At 39.8% G+C, this 19,211-nt stretch overlaps 1 protein-coding gene across 1 annotated transcript in view; it reads right to left on the bottom strand.

Moving 5' to 3' along the window:
* LOC122814373 (nephrocan-like) overlaps positions 1 to 19,211 on the bottom strand; it is a 101,589-nt gene that overhangs the window by 70,776 nt on the left and 11,602 nt on the right. Inside the window, 3 exon segments of the mRNA XM_044086960.1 lie at positions 1,025 to 1,103; positions 3,262 to 3,862; positions 5,237 to 5,293. Of these exon segments, the coding sequence (XP_043942895.1) occupies positions 1,025 to 1,103; positions 3,262 to 3,862; positions 5,237 to 5,293 (737 nt within the window).

The raw sequence follows: 19,211 nt of genomic DNA, 5'->3' as shown, positions 1-19,211 counted from the left end.
GTCACAGGAAGGGGCAAATGAGATGTGAGGTAATTGGAAGAGGAGCATGATGGGTAGGACTTAAGCTAGAGAGTTTTTGGTCCTCGTGGGCTGTACTAATGGCTGAGTCGATTCCAGTGTTCAAAACTGAGCCCACAGGTCAAGGAATAAATGAAGATTGACAACATCAGAGTAAAGTTTCAAAGTACATTTCCCTTACTCTGTGAGGGCCAAAATCACCTAGTAAGTGGTACCTCTAACCACCCATCTCAAAAACAGATAAATACATAAAACTCAAAAACATTTTTTTCCAGATCAGTCATTATTAATGAGACATACGGTAGAGTAGACAATATATATACTATGTGTGTGTGTGTGTGTGTGTGTGTGTGTGTGTGTGTGTGTGTGTGTGTGTGTGTGTGTGTGTGTGTGTGTGTGTGTATAGTATTAAGGTGTTGTACAGGTAGCACATTCTGTCGTAATCACAATTAGTTGAGATTTGTTCTAGCCAAAACACGTCTAGGTGAGCTGACTACAGCACAGTAGTGGTGATTTCCCCTTGGTCACACTTGTGCGGCCACAGAGTTAGTTTATATAAGTAAAGTGTTATGGGGGTGAATTCCTCATATAAAATACTTGTTATGGGTTTCTACTAGTTTGGTCATAAAAGCATTGTTGCATTAGCTGCTTGCATTACCTGCATGCATTGTTCTGCAGTTGTGCGTTAGAATACATACATAATTGAATGAATGCTTAACTATTTTGGGATTAATTTAGGAAGTGTTGATGCTTGTATGCACTGATGAAAGTAAATAGAATCATGAACACAAAACATGTACTTCCAGTGTGTGTGCATCTGTATAGCCTGCATTTATTGCTCTATTGCCTAATAGTCATTTATGACACAGTTGAAATGGGAAGCTATTCTTTATGGTTGAAGTGGGTTATATCATCATTACAAAAATTATTTGTCATTCTTTGGTGAGACAAGAAGTATGCATTGCTGAATTTATTTATCCTTGTAGTTATACAGATTTCTACTTACTTTAATGGGATAGAGATGGTCCTGCTCTAGAGCAAGACTAAACATCTGCAAGCAATTCTGAAGGGCATTCAGTTCAAGGGTCAGTGGCATTGTTTTTTTTTTTCAAATATATTTATTAAAATTACACATATGACAAAGGCAATCTTACATTTATATAAATGAAAAACATACAAAATGATATAACTTTAGTTGCAAACAGTTTACATCACAGACTGCATTGAAACAACTGTAGTTATAAACATTATACATCACTTATAACCATCAAGTCATTGTCAGTTAAGCATTATACAGCTCATTCAAATCCTGCCCCTTAAACCTCATTCCTGCCCTGCATATATTGTTTCCACAGATCCCATTTTTTCCTATGTAGTTTGCTCCTTCCCTTTTCTAAAGATCCCAATTCCAGTTGTTTTATCTCTATTACTATATTCACTACTTCTAGTAAAGTTGGTCTAGACTTTGATTTCCATATTCTAGTAATTGCTTTTTTGGCAGCCACCATAATTAGACTCTGCAAGGCTTTGCTATGTCTAGGCAATTCTGATTCTGTAGCATCGCTCAAAAAATCGTCTCCCCAGTCAGTCCAATCTGCTCACCCAGCATCTCCGACAGAGTAGTCCACAGGGAATCCCAAAAGTCTGCCAGCTCATCATACCTCCAAACATATGTTCCAGCTACCTCTTTCTTCCCCGTCACACCTCCAACATTTGCTAACCACCCAAGGAAAACTTCTTTGGAGTCTACTTGGGGTATAAAAATACCTATGTAAACACTTCCAGGCAAAGATCATAAATCTTCCAGACTTTGTTGCATATTTGGGAGCTATACATATGTCCACCCATTGCCTCTTTGTTTATTGCTTATCTAATCTGGCTTCCCAATCCTGTCTAAGATCCTCTGATTGATTTTTTTTTAATTATCATGCAATATTTTATATGCTTTACTAATTATTCCTTTTTTAACAGCAGCTTCTGTTCTACATTCCATTAAAAACGCTATCAGTGCTGGTCTTTCATTTAGAAACCCCGTATTTCTTTCTCTTTGCCTATACTCTGATATCAGTCCTTGATAGAGAAGCCAGTCTCTAACCTGCAGTCCAAATAAATTCTTGGCCTCTTCCCATTCTATTACCTTTCCCTTTCTAGTTATTTGCTCTCAGTACCTTGGTTCCTTTACCAGTTTCCTCCAATAAATTCCAGCCCCCTCTTCCCTGTTAACTGTATCCCTGACCACAGCCAACCCTATCAGCAAAATCTCTTTTCTCCATTCTCATGCTGGTTTGGTTCTTAGAATACTCCCTGCTATTTTATAAATATAATACTCTGTATGATTTTGGTTGTTCTTAAGAGTCTGCATTCAAAATCCCAATCTCTCCTTATTTCTTGAGCGTACTCCCTGTGTCAGCATCATTCCTTTCCACTTTGAATTATAGTTTTCTGATTGTGCTGTGTATAAGAGCCTTAACTGTGTTGCTCTAAAATAACCCCTCAAATTAGGTAATCCTAGTCCACCTTGTTCTATTGGTAGAATCAGCTTATCCCACTTGACCCTTGCTGTCTTCCCTTCCCGGATAAAATCCTTCAACTCTTTTTTAATTGCTATCCACAACTTCTCCTCCAGTTAATAAAAGTATGCCTGACCTGTATATAAGACTAAAGGGGCTAAAAACATTTTAATGTCTTGCATCTTAGTATCCATATCCATATAACAAAACTTCAAGTTTCTCAATTTTTGTATTATCCTCTGTTTAGTCTCTTCCCACATACCCTTAGCTGCCACCACAGAGTCATTTCTAATTCATACTCCTAGATACTTAATTTTATCATGTCCCCATAAATATGGATATCGTTGGACCAATTTGTATATGGGTAGAGTCAATGGCATTGCTATCTGAAAACAAATGTTTCAGTTGTTGTAGCAGTGTGTGGCCGCGGTGCTGCAGAGGTTAGTGTTGTCGCCTCACGGCAAGAGGTTCTTCGGTTCGATTCTCGGCTGGAGTTCCTTCTGTGTGGAGTCTATATGTCCTCCCTGTGGCTGAGTGAGCTTTAAAGACATGCAGGTAGGTGCATGTTCGTGTGGTTGTGCCTTCCGTGAAGTTTGGGTGTCGGGTTGGCAACTCAGCACTGTAAAAATCCACTGCCGGCGGTCCGCTGTGGCGACCACCTAAAAGGGAAAAGCTGAAAGACATTGCTTTTGTTGTAGCCCAGTGAAATCCTGTGCTGCAATATTTTTGATACGTTATTGCTGCAGTCAAATTTCTGAAGGCTCTCTGCAAGTTTTGTGGTACAGCTTTCAGCAGATTAGTAGAAAGATCTGTTGTGGTCAAATTAGGTAAATCAAGAACACCATGATCAACTTGCAAAATCTGGTTTCCAGAAAGAACCATATTTGAAAGTCGGTCAAGATGCCTGATGTTCCACAGTCTCAGACCTTTGATATTATTTACTGCAAGGTTTAAAGATAAAAGACACTTAGGCAGCTCATGTGGTACTTTTACAAGTTGATTTCTAGCCAGGTTGATGACCTCCAATGACTGTAGAAAAACAAAGAACTTTGAATGTAGAGAGGAAAGCCTGTTGCCTTAGAGACACAATCTATTAAGTCTAGAAAGACAGAAAGAGGCATCAATTGACTTCATGCCATTTCCATCAGTGTTCAGACTTATCAAATTTCTGGGGGCAGAAAAGATGCTTGAATTAAGAGCTACAATCATGTTATTCTGAAGGTCTAGAAGCCTGAGGTTCTTCAAGCCATCAAAGTCTGAATCATGTAACTCTTGTATTTTGTTGTTATTCAGCTTAAGGACTTCCAGGCTGGGTGGCAATGCACAAGGAATTTCTGTCATCCTGTTTGTGAAAAACTGGGGGGCTGCCCGCCCAGTCAGATAGAATTTTGTAGATAATTCTATGTCATTGTAAATATTAATATAATCCATAGGCTTGTTTTACAAATGTAAAGAGAACTATATGTTAGAATTAAACTGTATGTTGTACTGAGCTTCAAATATGTAACCACAGTGCACCATGCTGGAAGAAAGCTGTTAAGTAAAGAATTTTACAACTGTGTTTGATCTCAAGCTCGGAGACAGGATGTCTGCACTAGCAAATTCTTTCTATTGTTTTAAGACAGAGATTATTAGATTTTACATGTAAAGTGTCCTTTATTGCTGTGGTTCCTGGCAGGTGCAAGACTACAAAGATATGTTAAATTTTGAGTTCTGTGAGCCTGGGAAACGTCAGCAGAGGTGTCAAGAATGATGTAATCTGAAATGACTCAGCAGTACTGTGCATTATCAATTTAAGGGCTATCTCAGAAAGAAATAACAGCATTTTGTATCTTGTCTTGGATCTAGTAAGAACATCCACTCACCAGCACTTGCTTGCTCTGTATATAAGTAGTATTTAGAACAGTGATTTCTCTTAGAAATAGAAATTGTACGATTAGACTAGCTGTTTTCTATATTTGTCAGACTATCCCACAATATTGTTTTAAAGTATTTCCTGTGATTTCTGAACTTTGTAATGTCATTGTGTTGAAGTAATAAGTATTGTCTTGTGTTTTTATTATTTATTATTAAATATTTTTAAACCTTTCAACTGTGGCTATTTTGTGTAGAAATAATTTAAGCTCTAGAGTACTTGCATGTATTTGGTGATACTGTACAAACCACTCCAATAGCCTTGCTATTCATCACACCTACTAATTGGATAATAATAATATTGCACAGTAAAATTGGACACCCTTTGGTAAGGGCCTTTATAGTAGCTGATAGTAGTGGTTAGTGGCAGTCAATACTACCTTATAGTCTGGGCAGAAAGGGGGCATAGCCAGAGAACCTGTGCCAGCCTTCCCCAGCAGAATATGTGTGTTTGTATATAAATCAAATCTCAAAGTGTGTGTGTGTCTGCTACTTGGGCAGGGCCATGAAGCACTGGTTAAACAGAGAAGGTGCTGGAGGTTTTGACTTGACCACTAGGCTGAGATCTGAACCCTATAGCTGTGCCAGTGGGGAATCTTACTGGGGATCTGGAGAGAAAGGGAGAAACCAACCCCAGACTGACTGTTATCTCTGTGTGCTCTTAAGGGAAATTGTACTTTACTGTGTGTGTGTGTGTGTGTACTTGTTATCCTCCCAATATGGACGCCCCTCACTGGTGCTAGTGGTGAGGATTCAGGCTCCTTAATTACTAGGCTAGTGCACGGGCATCATACCATTCTTGCAGAGCTGCAGTACCCTGAGGTTAGTCAATTGTCTGAATGCATTATTTTCTATTTATTCCAGCTTGCAATAATACATTATTAGTTCTTCAAGGGCTCTCAGTCCACTGACCTCTACTGCCTGCACAACAAATGAGAGAGTCACAACACACTGCTTAACCACATTCATTGCTAAGCAGTTAATATATATTGCATGTATGTGATAGAATACATCTGCATACTGAGTATTAGCTATCTCTCACAGTTAAATAATTGATTTTGATGAATTAAGGAAAGGACAGAGAAGAACCAAGTCTTATTCTACATTTCATAAATGTTTAGGAATTAGTTTTGTCTGGCCTGATATTATTCAGTACTTCTTACACACAAGTTGCACTAACTTCAAAACACAGGTGGCTTGTTGTAGACAAATGTTCACATGACAACATGGTTAACACAATAAGCAGTATCATCTAATAATTAAAAAAAATAAATACCATCAAGGAACCAGTGGTTATCAATATGAGTAGTAAATGGGTATACAAAGTGTGAAAAAGTTTGATGGATGGAAGTGATGTAATTTCATCAGAATTCCTGCCCCTAGGAGATCCTTCTTGTAATGCCTTCCAGTCTAGAAATCCCACTCCTGAAGTGCTGGTATAGAAGCCGCACCCTGGATATGTCATCCCAGAAACCCCTTTCCAGACATTGCTTCATTTTATATTACTGTTTTCACAGTTCTATATTTGTTCTTCAGCAGACTTTGCCATTTTCTGTATTCTCTCCCAACTCATTTTACTATGATTATTTATTTATTTATTTATTTGCAGTTGGTTTACCAGGATAATCCACTGGGCCAATAAGAACCCATTTTCAATGGAGTCCTGGGGAGAAAAGCTCCAAAACAAAGGTTACAAAAAGATTACAGCAGTTTACAATTTCAATCATTTGTAGGTTAAAGACAAAGCTTTAAAACATTGGTAACAAAAAAGATTACAGCAGTTTACAATTGTGGTAATTGTGGGTTTAAGACAGAACAAAGATTAAGCATTTACAAAGGAATTGTTTTTTTCATTTTGTAGAAAAACTAAGATTTAAGCAGGTATAATAAAAAATGTTAAGGTTACATTTTGTAGAAAAACAAAGCATTGCTGCAGTAAATATATAGTTTCTTGAGTGAAATAGTAGAATAAAAGAATTATAAGATGTCATTACAGTTGGCTTATTATTTGGTGTCTGGTAATATATGGTAAAGCTGCCCATAAGAAGTGAAGAATAGGCTAGGAGGGGTGGGAGCAGGAGCATTCCCATGAGGATGTTAGATGTGAGTGCAGTGATTTTTTAAAAGCAGGGAGGTTGGTGGTGATAATGGATGGAGGGAGGAAGGGAGTTCCATAGGCGTGCCAGGGCAAAGGACAGGAGGTTTTGTCCTGGAGTGGCGAGGTTTGTACAGTTCTATTAGGTTTTGGTTATTAGATCTTAGGAGTCTTTGTGGCAGGTGCATTTTAAAGGTGGAGCTGAGAGAGGGACAGAGGGAGGGATGAAAAATTAGTTTATGAGCAAAAGTAAGCTGAGTATAGGAGAGATGGTTGGGAAGCTCTAGCCAGTTAAGTTTGTGGAGAGATACACAGTGATGGGTAGATGATTTGTGGCTAGTTGCAAATTTGGCAATTTTATTATACCAAGAGGACAGTTTTGTTTTGAGAGAGGATTGTAGGTTTGTTATCAGAGGGGCGCCATAAAGGAGGGAAGGGATGAGAAATGTAGTAGCAAGAGTGAGCTTAGTAGATGTAGTGAGGAATCGATTGTATCGGTAGTGCATTCCAAGTTTTTGGTGGGTTTTTTTTATGTTCAGTTGTAGGTGGTTATTGAATTTAAGCTGTTCGTCAATCTGGACTCCTGGTAGTTTGGTTTCAGATACCAGTTCAAGAGGTGTGTTATTCTGGCTAGTGATGGAAAATAGTTTTCTATCAATGGTGTTGGTTTTTGAGGGGGTAAATACCATAAGTTTGTTTTTTGATGCATTGAGTGCTAGATGATTGTCCATCATCCACTATTCTGTGGTAGAGAAGGCGTCTTGAGTCAGTTTTAAGAGAGCAGGGATGGATGTGGCTGAACAGATAATTGTGGAATCATCTGCATATTGAATAAGTTTAGCATGAGAAATTGAGTGGAAGAAATCATTTATGAATATATTGAAAAGGAGAGGACCCAAAATGGAACCTTGGGGGACACCAGTGGGTGTGTTAAGGAAAGAGGAGATGGCTTTTTTCCACTTAACAGCTTGTTGCCTGTTGGAGAGATAGCTGGTGAACCAATTGAGAGAGGAATGGGATAGGTTTAGGTTAGATAGTTTAGTTAGGAGAAGGTTGTGAGAGATAGTATCAAAGGCCTTAGAGAGGTCAAGAAAGAGCGTAGATACAGTAGAGCCAGAATCTCTGGCTTTATTTACAGTTTCCAGGAAGGAAAGGAGGGCAGTCATGGTGCCGTGGCCGGGTCTGAATCCGTGTTGTGTGGGAGTTAGTAAGTTATTATCTAAGAGATAGGGAAGGAGTTGGAGATTAATACATTTCTCTAGAAGTTTTGATATAGAAGAGAGGATGGCAATGGGACGAAAGTTAGTAATATTGTTATTATTGCCTCCTTTGTGCAGGGGAATGATGAATGCCCTTTTCCAGAGTTTGGGTACAAGCCCTTCTTGGATAGAACGATTGATTAGGATGCTGATGGGAAGGCAATGGCCGGCAGCTATGCTGAGGAAGGATGAGGAATGTTATCTGGGGCATTGATGCATGGTTTTAGCTTTTGCAGGAGTTTTCTTATGGTAGAAGTAGGAATGGGTTTTAGGGAGAATGGTGGGAGTTGAGAGATTGGAGATGAAGGGGATGACAAGAGGGGGGATACAGAAGTAGGGGGTGAGGTGTTATTAGAGAAGGATGAGGTTAATTTGGAAATAGAGTCTATGAAAAAAGAGTTGAATTGGGTAGCCAGATCTATATCTAGTGCATTTGGGTCTGGGCTTGGGTTTTCTGCTGTGCCAGGTTTTAGGAGGGTAGTGATGCCTTTCCAGAATTTTTGAAGATTGGTTTTGTGGTTGTTTTGGAGTAAGGAGAAGTAATTCTGTCGATCTGCTGTGATAAGTTTTTTAACAGTATTGCGGAGTGTTTTGAATTCATTAATGGTGGTTGGAGTTTTGCTTCTTTGGTACTGTGCCCAGGTTTTGTCTTTAAGTCGCATGGCAGTTAGTGTGTTTTTTGTTAGCCAGGGGACGGTGTTGTTTCGTATTCTTTTGGTTTTTATGGGGGCAAAACTATCCAGTAGTTTAAGGAAAGTTGTATTGAAGTGTGCAACAGCATTTTCCAGGGGTAGGGTTTTTAGGGGGTTCCAATTTATTGATTTTAGGGAGTCTGAGAAGGTTATTGGGTTGAAGATTTTAAGGTTCCGAGTGCTGATGTAATTGTGAGTTACATGTAATGGAGATGGAAGTCATCTAGTGAAAATGGGAAGGTGGTCACTGAGGGAGTCAGGAAGAGTTCCACTATCAGTGTAGTAGTGGGGGTGAGAGACTAATATCCAGTCTAGGGAACTGCCACTGGAGAAGTCTTTAGAGGGCCTGGTAGTGAGGTTGATTAGCTGAGAGTACTTATATAGGTTCATGTTTAGGGGGTGTGTAGGAGAATTAATGGAAGACCAATTGATATTTGTGTCTCCCATGAGAATAGTTTCATTACTGATATTGGTAGAAAGCCAGGATAGGATATCCTCAAGTACAGAGGTATTATCTCCAGGGGGGATGTAAAGTGAGGCTATGCAAATGTGTTTGTGTTTATTTAATTGAAATAGAGCTAGTACTAATTCTGCATTGGAGAAGTGAGGAATGGGTTTGTTGTAGGGAGTAATGGAAAGGGTGGATGAGTAGAGTAGAGCTACCCCACCACCCTTCTTGTGGGCCCTGTCTTTTCTGACGATAGAGCAGTTTGGTGGCACTATTTCAATATCTTTTATATGAGGTTTTAACCAGGTTTCAGAAATAGCTAAGATGTCAGGTTTGTTGTTGAGAAGCCATGTGTGGAGATTGGGGATTTTGTTAACTATGCTTTGGGCATTTAGAGAAGCAAATAGGATGGATTTAGATGTAGGGGAAGTGGTGTTTGGGCCTGGGTAAGGGTGTATATCTCCAGATAGAAGTATGGTTGTTAGGTGTTGGATTATGCTGATGAGATGTTTGGATTGCCTTGTTTGTATATTGTATATTTTCAGGTTTGAATAGATATTGAAGGCTAAAGAGGGTTTAGAGAGTTTATAAGTAGAGGTTAGTTTGTAGTGAAAAAATAGATGGGTATTAATGGGATATAGTCCAGAGGAGATTGAGACAAATGAGTGTAAATGAGTTGAAGGGAGTGAGCTGGTTGTGTGAAGTAATGGTGTGTGATTTGTGGTGTTGGGCTGGGAAAGGTAGTGGATATAAGTAAGGCTCAGAAGTAGTAATAGTTGGATTGAGAATGACAGAAGTTTTGTAAGCATGTTGAGGCTTAGCTAAAGTAGAATATGTAGTGTTGGGAGAAGGGATTAGAAATATATATTGTGTTGTTAAATATGAAGGGAGGTGTGAGGAGGTGGATTATAGGGGTGTAGAAGATGGTGATGAAAGGGGAGAGGTATTATAGATAAAAAGGAAGTAGGAGTGATAGGGAAAGGGGAGGGGTGTAATAGGTAGGGAGGAAGTAGGAGTGGTTAGGTGAGTATAAGTGTAGATGCACTGGGGGTGTATGGGATTTGGGGGTAGGGTAGGGGAGCGGAGTGAGCCCGCAGGGCGAACGGAGCGGGTTGTTACAATCCAGGATAGAGGATCAGAGAAAAAAGTATCAGCAACAGGAATCAATAAAGAAGGTAGGTGGGTAGGTATTGTATGCTATATGGGAACACAGAAATGAGGTTAACAAGGTGAGAAAGAGAGAGTTTGAGATATAGCAAGGAGAGAGTGGATGTAAAAAAAATGTAGGGAGTATGTATATTTGTTAAAAGAAATGGAAAGTATAGCCAGCATTGGGTGCAGAAGCCACTAAAGAACTAGTTTCTTTCTAGGTATGTAGTGATAGGGTGCTGCCACCTAGTGGTAGTAGAAAGTGATAATAAAGGATAAAGGTAAGAAGTGATATAAAGGCCTTAGGTGGAACTAAGTGGTTAAAAGGGTATAGTGATAGGAGGGGGGGCTGTAGTGAATGGTCCGTGGTAGGCTGCTTTAAGGAACGCACTCTCAGTAGGGCATACAAGCACAAAAATGGGTAATAATAGTAGCTAAACAATGAGTACAGAGGTAATTTCTTTGGCTACATACATTCATACACAGTGTGATATAGGGAGTCCTTGCAGTATGTTGCTTAGTAGTAGGCCAGGGCTAGCAGGCAAACATTCAGGGAGTTCTTCTGGGTTAAAACAGTTGATCTTCCTTTTGAGTATATAGGCAGGGAGGGAGTACCCAGTGTAGAATAATTCATACACAGTGTGATATAGGGAGTCCTTGCAGTATGTTGCTTAGTAGTAGGCCAGGGCTAGCAGGCAAACATTCAGGGAGTTCTGGGTTAAAACAGTTGATCTTCCTTTTGAGTATATAGGCAGGGAGGGAGTACCCAGGGTAGAATAATTCATACACAGTGTGATATAGGGAGTCCTTGCAGTGTGTTGCTTAGTAGTAGGCCAGGGCTAGCAGGCAAACATTCAGGGAGTTCTTCTGGGTTAAAACAGTTGATCTTCCTTTTGAGTATATAGGCAGGGAGGGAGTACCCAGGGTAGAATAATTCATACACAGTGTGATATAGGGAGTCCTTGCAGTATGTTGCTTAGTAGTAGGCCAGGGCTAGCAGGCAAACATTCAGGGAGTTCTTCTGGGTTAAAACAGTTGATCTTCCTTTTGAGTATATAGGCAGGGAGGAGTACCCAGGGTAGAATAATTCATACACAGTGTGATATAAGGAGTCCTTGCAGTATGTTGCTTAGTAGTAGGCCAGGGCTAGCAGGCAAACATTCAGGGAGTTCTTCTGGGTTAAAACAGTTGATCTTCCTTTTGAGTATATAGGCAGGGAGGGAGTACCCAGGGTAGAATAATTCATACACAGTGTGATATAGGGAGTCCTTGCAGTATGTTGCTTAGTAGTAGGCCAGGGCTAGCAGGCAAACATTCAGGGAGTTCTTCTGGGTTAAAACAGTTGATCTTCCTTTTGGGTATATAGGCAGGGAGGGAGTACCCAGGGTAGAATAATTCATACACAGTGTGATATAGGGAGTCCTTGCAGTATGTTGCTTAGTAGTAGGCCAGGGCTAGCAGGCAAACATTCAGGGAGTTCTGGGTTAAAACAGTTGATCTTCCTTTTGAGTATATAGGCAGAGAGGGAGTACCCAGGGTAGAATAATTCATACACAGTGTGATATAGGGAGTCCTTGCAGTGTGTTGCTTAGTAGTAGGCCAGGGCTAGCAGGCAAACATTCAGGGAGTTCTTCTGGGTTAAAACAGTTGATCTTCCTTTTGAGTATATAGGCAGGGAGGGAGTACCCAGGGTAGAATAATTCATACACAGCGTGATATAGGGAGTCCTTGCAGTATGTTGCTTAGTAGTAGGCCAGGGCTAGCAGGCAAACATTCAGGGAGTTCTTCTGGGTTAAAACAGTTGATCTTCCTTTTGAGTATATAGGCAGGGAGGGAGTACCCAGGGTAGAATAATTCATACACAGTGTGATATAGGGAGTCCTTGCAGTATGTTGCTTAGTAGTAGGCCAGGGCTAGCAGACAGACATTGAGGGAGTTCTTTTGGGTTAAAACAGTTGATCTTCCTTTTGAGTATATAGGCAGGGAGGGAGTACCCAGGGTGGAATAATTCATACACAGTGTGATATAGGGAGTCCTTGCAGTATGTTGCTTAATAGTAGGCCAGGACTAGCAGGCAAACATTCAGGGAGTTCTTCTGGGTTAAAACAGTTGATCTTCCTTTTGAGTATATAGGCAGGGAGGGAGTAACCAGGGTAGAATACAGAGAAGGTGAGCTTTAGCAGCCTGACCACAGGACCAGGGAGATGTTGAATGCATACCCATTGGGGCATTCTGGCATTTTTCATACATCTTGGCGACCCCTTTGGTCTGTAATTCTGTATTCACCCCATCAGCTTGACTATCCAGTGTCCTCTTCTATAGTCTTGTGAGCTTCTCAATTCCTTCACATGTTGCCTGGCATGTTAAGGCATGCCCACTACCCCCTTATAAGAGGTGGTACTGTTGACCGAAGGAATTTCCTGTAGTGTTGTCTGGCATGTTGTTGCATGTCCACTACACTATATGAGAGGGGTGTCATTCGCAGAAGAATTCCTTGATGTGTTGTCTGGTACATTATAGCATGCCCATTGCCCCACATGAAAAGTGAAACTGTTAACAGAAGGTGGCCCCCTGTTCTATTCAGAACTTATAAAAGCAGGCGAATTGCAGCCACAGCTTTGAATGCTGCATAGCAACAAGCATTGAAAACAGTCACATGTACATTTTCTAAGTGACTCCCACCTTTTTTATCAGAAGTCATTTACAGGAAGATACATTATGCCAACTGAATCAATCCCTAGGATTCAGAAAGGCTTACTGTGATAAGGAAGCCTCACCTCAGATGGTTTCCTCACTGCACTAGACCATTCTGATTTTTACATTAGTCACCCACTATGGTTTTCTGCTTGCTAAGGCAGAATCATGGGTGAAGCCACATGCTAATGCAGCAGTCTGGGGAGAGCCTGCTGCTAATTAGCCATGTTACCCCCCCTGGAGATATTTGCAGATCCATGGCTGTCCAGGAAATGTTCAAAAAGCATGCTTTACTCAGCTGAGTAATTCAGAAATTTGCTTGGATGAATAAAATTTAAATCTAGGAGGAAACATTAAATTCCCTCTTGATGACAGTCACCATTCACTCCTGTGAGAGCATTTATGATAACTGTAAGTACAGTTACACTGTGTGTGTGTGTGTGTGTGTGTGTGTGTGTGTGTGTGTGTGTGTGTGTGTGTGTGTGTGTGTGTGTGTGTGTGTGTGTGTGTGTGTCTGTGTGTGTCTGCCTGCCTGGCAGTTTCAGCACAGCAGGTAGGGCATGGCACGTCTGGTGTGTGTGTCTTTGTGTTCAACTATGAGTGCAGATGTGTGGGTGGGTTTCTGTGAGTGAGTGTGAGGGAGGCTTTTATCTTGGTGAGTGTATGTGCGTGTGTGTGTGTGTGTGTGTGTGTGTGTGTGTGTGTGTGTGTGTGTGTGTGTGTGTGTGTGTGTGTGTGTGTGTGTGTGTGCGCATCTGCATGTGTGCTTGTAGTGAGCTGCCTTTGCTAACATAATAGGTTGACAGCTAGAGAGGACACTAGGTTTGACACCACAGTGTTTTTTTAAGAAATATGGTAATGAGCTGCTAATGAGGTGTTTCTCAGTGTGGCTTTACCATGTCTCTGAATTGGAATTTCTCTCTGTTGCCTCTGTCACACTAATTGTCAGTTTGCATTAGTTAGTTGGCATGGGCAGTATGAAATTCTCTGAATCCTAGGGAATGACTCGTAAAAAAATGTTGTTTTAAATAACAGTTAGTGTTCTGCCCAAAGATTTTCTATTAATAGTAGTCTGTCAATAAAGCCAACATGTCATAATGCTTGCAGTATCTCACATACCAACTTTAGATTTACAGAAGGCATAATTATGTGTTAAATTGTTTAAAAATAAAATGCATAGTATACAGGATGGGGTATTATGTCAACTAAATCAACAATTACCATACAAATTCTGTTATGATAGTCTAAACAAAAGTTAACGTATTGTCCATAGTTTTAAAGTTAATGGGAGCCTGTCAGTTAAATCAACATTTCATAATATTTGTAAGATATCACATAACATGCCTATATTTAAAAAATTTAAAATTATTTTTAAAAATATTAACTATGAAAAAAAGCAGTGTGCAAAAATAACTGTTAAACAAAGGCATTGCCAAGTCTCATCACTTTTGTAGTAATAGTTTGGGAAAGTTTTCAGTTGTATGTAAAAAATATACAATGCATGAAGGATATAAAAAATATACCATTGGTCATTGTTTATTAATCTGGAGGACTATATGTGTCTATGGATTAGAGCCAGAGAGCAAAAAATATCTTATCTGTGTAGCAGAATATTCTTGCTTTACAGCTTTAGACAGGGCCAGGGGGCTTGTGCATGCCAACATTCGTCAGATGGCTTTATGACTGATTCACTTGGAGTGACTTTAGTTTTCATGTCCAAAATCCAGGGAAGTGCATTATTTTTATCTAATATTGAGACTTGTGTTGTTTGCCATTTGTTTTAAAATCAGAACTATTTAGCTATCTTTCCTGTTAGTGTATGGAAATTTGTAGTGTTCTGATCATTACTTGCTGGAAGTGGCATAACACCAAGAATTTCTTTTAGCTGTTGGTTGATTTTGCATTGCTATAATTTCTGCTGCACTCTGCTGCCTTGCCCTTGGTTGACAAGCACTGCACTCTGTACAACATCATGATAGTTCATACTAAATAGAAGCCAGTGGGCACATATATGAAATTCCCTTCCCAATGACCTAAACTGATTTACTGTCTTATCCAATCAATACCTGCTGTGCTGTATTTACCCTCCTTACAGCACTGTTCCATTAATTATGCTTATCATTCTGTCATCATTATCAGCTGTTCTATGGTTTGCCATCGTTACTGCACTGTTCAAATAACTGTGTTGCTTCTACAGCTGCACTGCTCAAATAATTGTGTTCCTTTATAACTGCACTGTTCATATAATTGTGTTTCCTCTACAACTGTGCTGTTCAAGAAATTTTAGCACTCAAACCTGCATTGGTCTAACATATTTGAATTTATAAAATGAAACTATTACAGTATTATATTTTTGCCTTGTTGCATTGACTGTGCTGCAGTATTACAATTTGTTTTTCTTGTTGCACTGATTGTATTGCATTTGTGTCTTGTTGCATAGACTGTGTTGCAGTATTACAATTTGTTTTTCTTGTTGCACTGATTGCATTGCATTTTTTGTCTTGTTGCATTGACTGTGCTGCACTATTACAAGTTGTTTTTCTTGTTACATTGACTGTATTACATTTTTGTCTTTTTGCATTGATTGTGCTGCAATATTACAATTTGTTTATCTTGTTGCACTGATTTTGTTACATTTTTGTCTTGTTGCATTGACTGTGCTTCAGTATTACAAGTTTGTTTTCTTGTTGCACTGATTGTATTATGTATTTTATCTTGTTGCATTTATTGTGCTGCAGTATTACAATTTGTTTTTCTTGTTGCACTGATTTTATTACATTTTTTGTCTTGTTGCATTGACTGTGTTGCAGTATTACAAGTTGTTTTCTTGTTGCACTGATTGTATTGCAGTATTACATTTTTTGTCTTGTGGCACTGATGTTTTTTCTCCTACTGCACTGCTTAAGTAATTGTGGCATCTCTCTGCCTCCACTGCTCAGCCACTGCACCTTTAAAATTAGTTGTGGTAGCTGTGTCTCCACTATTCAGCCATGGTATAAAATTATGCTGTGTAATATTTACTGTATATGTCACATTGCACTTGTACCAGTTATTACTATTCCAATACCATACTATTTACTGTAATATTCAGTGTGTATATATATATATATATATATATATATATATATATATATATATATATATATATATATATATATATATATATATATATATATATATATACATATATATATATATATATATATATATATATGGGTCTACTACCGGAGATCGAAATTACACTATTTCACCGAAAGTGCACTTTCACGAACACCACTTGAGTGAATGGTTACGGACCTTAGGGTTAGGGCTTGGGTTAAGGATAGTGGATAGCTAGTAGGGCTATCCACTATCCTTAACCCAAGCCCTAACCCTAAGGTCTATGACTACCACACCACAGTGGAGGAAATTGTATGTCCTCCATGGTGCAGTAGTCACGGGCCTATGTCTTCTACTGTGGTGTGGTAGTCACAGACCTTAGGGTTAGGGCTTGGGTTAAGGATAGTGGATAGCCAGTAGGGCTATCCACTATCCTTAACCCAAGCCCTAACCCTAAGGTCCATGACTACTGCATCACAGTGGAGGTACTAGCTATCCACTATCCTTAACCCAAGCCCTAACCCTAAGGTCCGTGACTACCGCACCACAGTGGAGGACATTGCCCGTTCGTTCTAGTGGTGTTCGCAAAAGTGCACTTTCGGTGAACTGCACTTTCATGTTAGTGGGCATCTACTACTGGATTTCAAAATAGTGTACTTTTGATCTCCGGTAGTAGACCCAAATATATATATCATACTGCACTGATTCTTCTGGTCATTCTTGCTGACAGCCAAAGGGCAGTGGGTTTGACTAGTAACAAATTGGATAACCTTCATTGCTCATTAATGAGGTTCAGCGTGTCTGACTCAGTGTATTATTATTTTTTTTAAGTTGTGTGCTTTTGTCCTATTTGAAAACAAATCATGATCACTAGTACTACTGACTTATGATTCTGATTGATTTAAAACCATACTATATTGAAAGGAATACTCACAGCTGGCTAATATAGAATAGCTTTTATCCCTTTTTTAGCCAGTTTACTAGCACTTAGTGTTTTGATGCAGAACAGAAACTGCCTTATGCTTACCAAATGCAGACAATTGCTCTTACAATATGACTCGGTTTGTGAGATGTGTAAGTACTTAGTAATTCTGATCAACTCCTTCTTATAACATTGGGATCTTGGTAAGCAACACATGCACAACATCACAACATGTGCACACCACCACAACACATGTACAACACCACCATAATGCATGCACACCAATGCAACACATGCGCACCACCTCAATGCATGCACACCACAACAACACATGCACGCCACCACAAAACATGGACACCACCACACTTACGTAATGTCAATGTAGTAAAGAAGTCACTCCCCAAGCCTCCTAGAATTAGAACTAAGAAGTCTCAACCACTAGGCCATATCTCTACATCAACACATACATCAGCAGCCAGTATATATATATATATATATACTTCAGAAGATACAAGGGGGTATTCAGCATACCCTTGAGGTCTACAATAGATTCATCCACTCTAGGAAGTGTTTTGGTAGATGGTGACTTTACTGTGAGGTACACTGACACTGCACTCCCAAATCAGGACAGGAACAGGTGACAGCTGCCTTTACGGAGACATCATCCGGGACATTACAAGGGCTTTAGACTCCCTCCATCCAGACAACTGCAGCTATGATCTGATGGTGCCCACATAGGAGTGAATGACCTTAAGTATTCCGCCCAAGGTTAAATACAGGAGGATATTATTGACCTTGCTAAGTATTGCTACAGGCAGGAAATGTGCTGGTTTTCACTGGCAGTTTGCCATTGATTAGAAAGATGCCAAAATTCAAGCATAACATGATTGTCTTCAGTAATTGCTTTAGTAACTGGTGTCATTCTATAGAATCCATTATGTGTCTGTTTGTGACAAAATGACTGATATATTACCTCCCCCATCTTTGTAAAGGATAATCTGTACCCCATTTAGTATGGCTTTTACATTCTGGCCAAAGCATTTGCTATCCTCCATAGTGCCTACTCAGAATTCTTCCTAGCAGATTCCAGTTCAAAACACATTAAGGTTGGCCTACTCAATGCTAGGTGCATTAAAAAAAAGATGCCAGAGCTCAAGGCTCTACTGCAACTTAATGCTATATGTGCAGTAACAGAGCCTTGGTGTCAGTGCAATAAATGTACTCCTCTAATCATGCATTCAGACTAATGAGCAACTACGAGGAAATGTTACTGTTTTTAGAGACCTCCCCTTACATCTAGGCTGATTTTGAATTTTTGTTTATCCAGGTCACTATAAACAAAATCAGTTATGAATTCATAACCAGCTGTAGATCACCATACTTGTACCTCAACGATTATGATTTTACCTTAACACCATAACTCATTTTCCTATACACCCTAACACATTTACTCTAGGTGATTTCACTTAGCCATGAACTGAATCACTTACACAAGAAGAGGAATGCTTACTTAGTGCTTCTTTAACTATGTAAATGCAAACAACCTAAAACAGATGGCAAGCATCCTTTTTAGGAGACATAATATCCTGAATATTAACTGTGGTGGTGGTGCTGCGGTAGCGTTGTCGCCTCATAGCAAGACGTCCCATTCGATTCTCAGCTAGAGCGTCTTCTGTGTGGAGACATACACAAATGGGGCATGCCTTCGTTGTGCATCAGGGCTGGTAACCCAGTACGTAAAAATCCACTACCAATTATTAGCGGACCGGAGTTCCACTGTGGCAACCCCTAACTGGGAAAAGCCGAAAGACACAAACAAAGTATCCTGAATATTGACCACAGTAATATTGTACCCCCTTTCACAGCTCTGCAGGTATTATCCTCCATTGTCAAAGCAGACAAGAAACTAGTGATGTTCACATAAAAGAGTGGGGGTACAAATACCTTGGTATTCAGAGATTTCCTGAAAAAAAAATATTGTATTTACTTTGTGACCTACAAAACTACTCATGTACCAACACCTTTGTCCAACGGTTCTTGGAATTCATAAATTCCAACGCCCTGGATCAACTAATCCATAGTTCCACCAGGGTCTCCAATATCCTAGACCTGGTCATTACCAACATGGGAAATCAATGCTCCACACCTATAGGTCACCCCCTCGTTGGTCAGGTCTGACCATAAGCTAATCACCCTTAACATCCACATCCCACCTCCATCCCCCAGTAAGGAAACCTCCATAAAAAAACTTCTTCAAAGTCAACTTCATGCTACTCAAGTCAGAAGTGACAAACTTCATGACACCCATGCAGACGGGAACTGAAAGTTCGACTGCTGAGTTCTACACTAAGGCACTGTATGAGCACATCCACTCATGCATGAATTGTGCCATCCCAAATAGAACCAAGATG

This window comes from Protopterus annectens, chromosome 1.part1 (assembly GCF_019279795.1).
Source record: "Protopterus annectens isolate FY-2018-M chromosome 1.part1, PAN1.0, whole genome shotgun sequence".
Taxonomy (NCBI): Eukaryota; Metazoa; Chordata; order Ceratodontiformes; family Protopteridae; genus Protopterus; species Protopterus annectens.
This window is presented reverse-complemented; position numbering and strand designations above follow the sequence as displayed.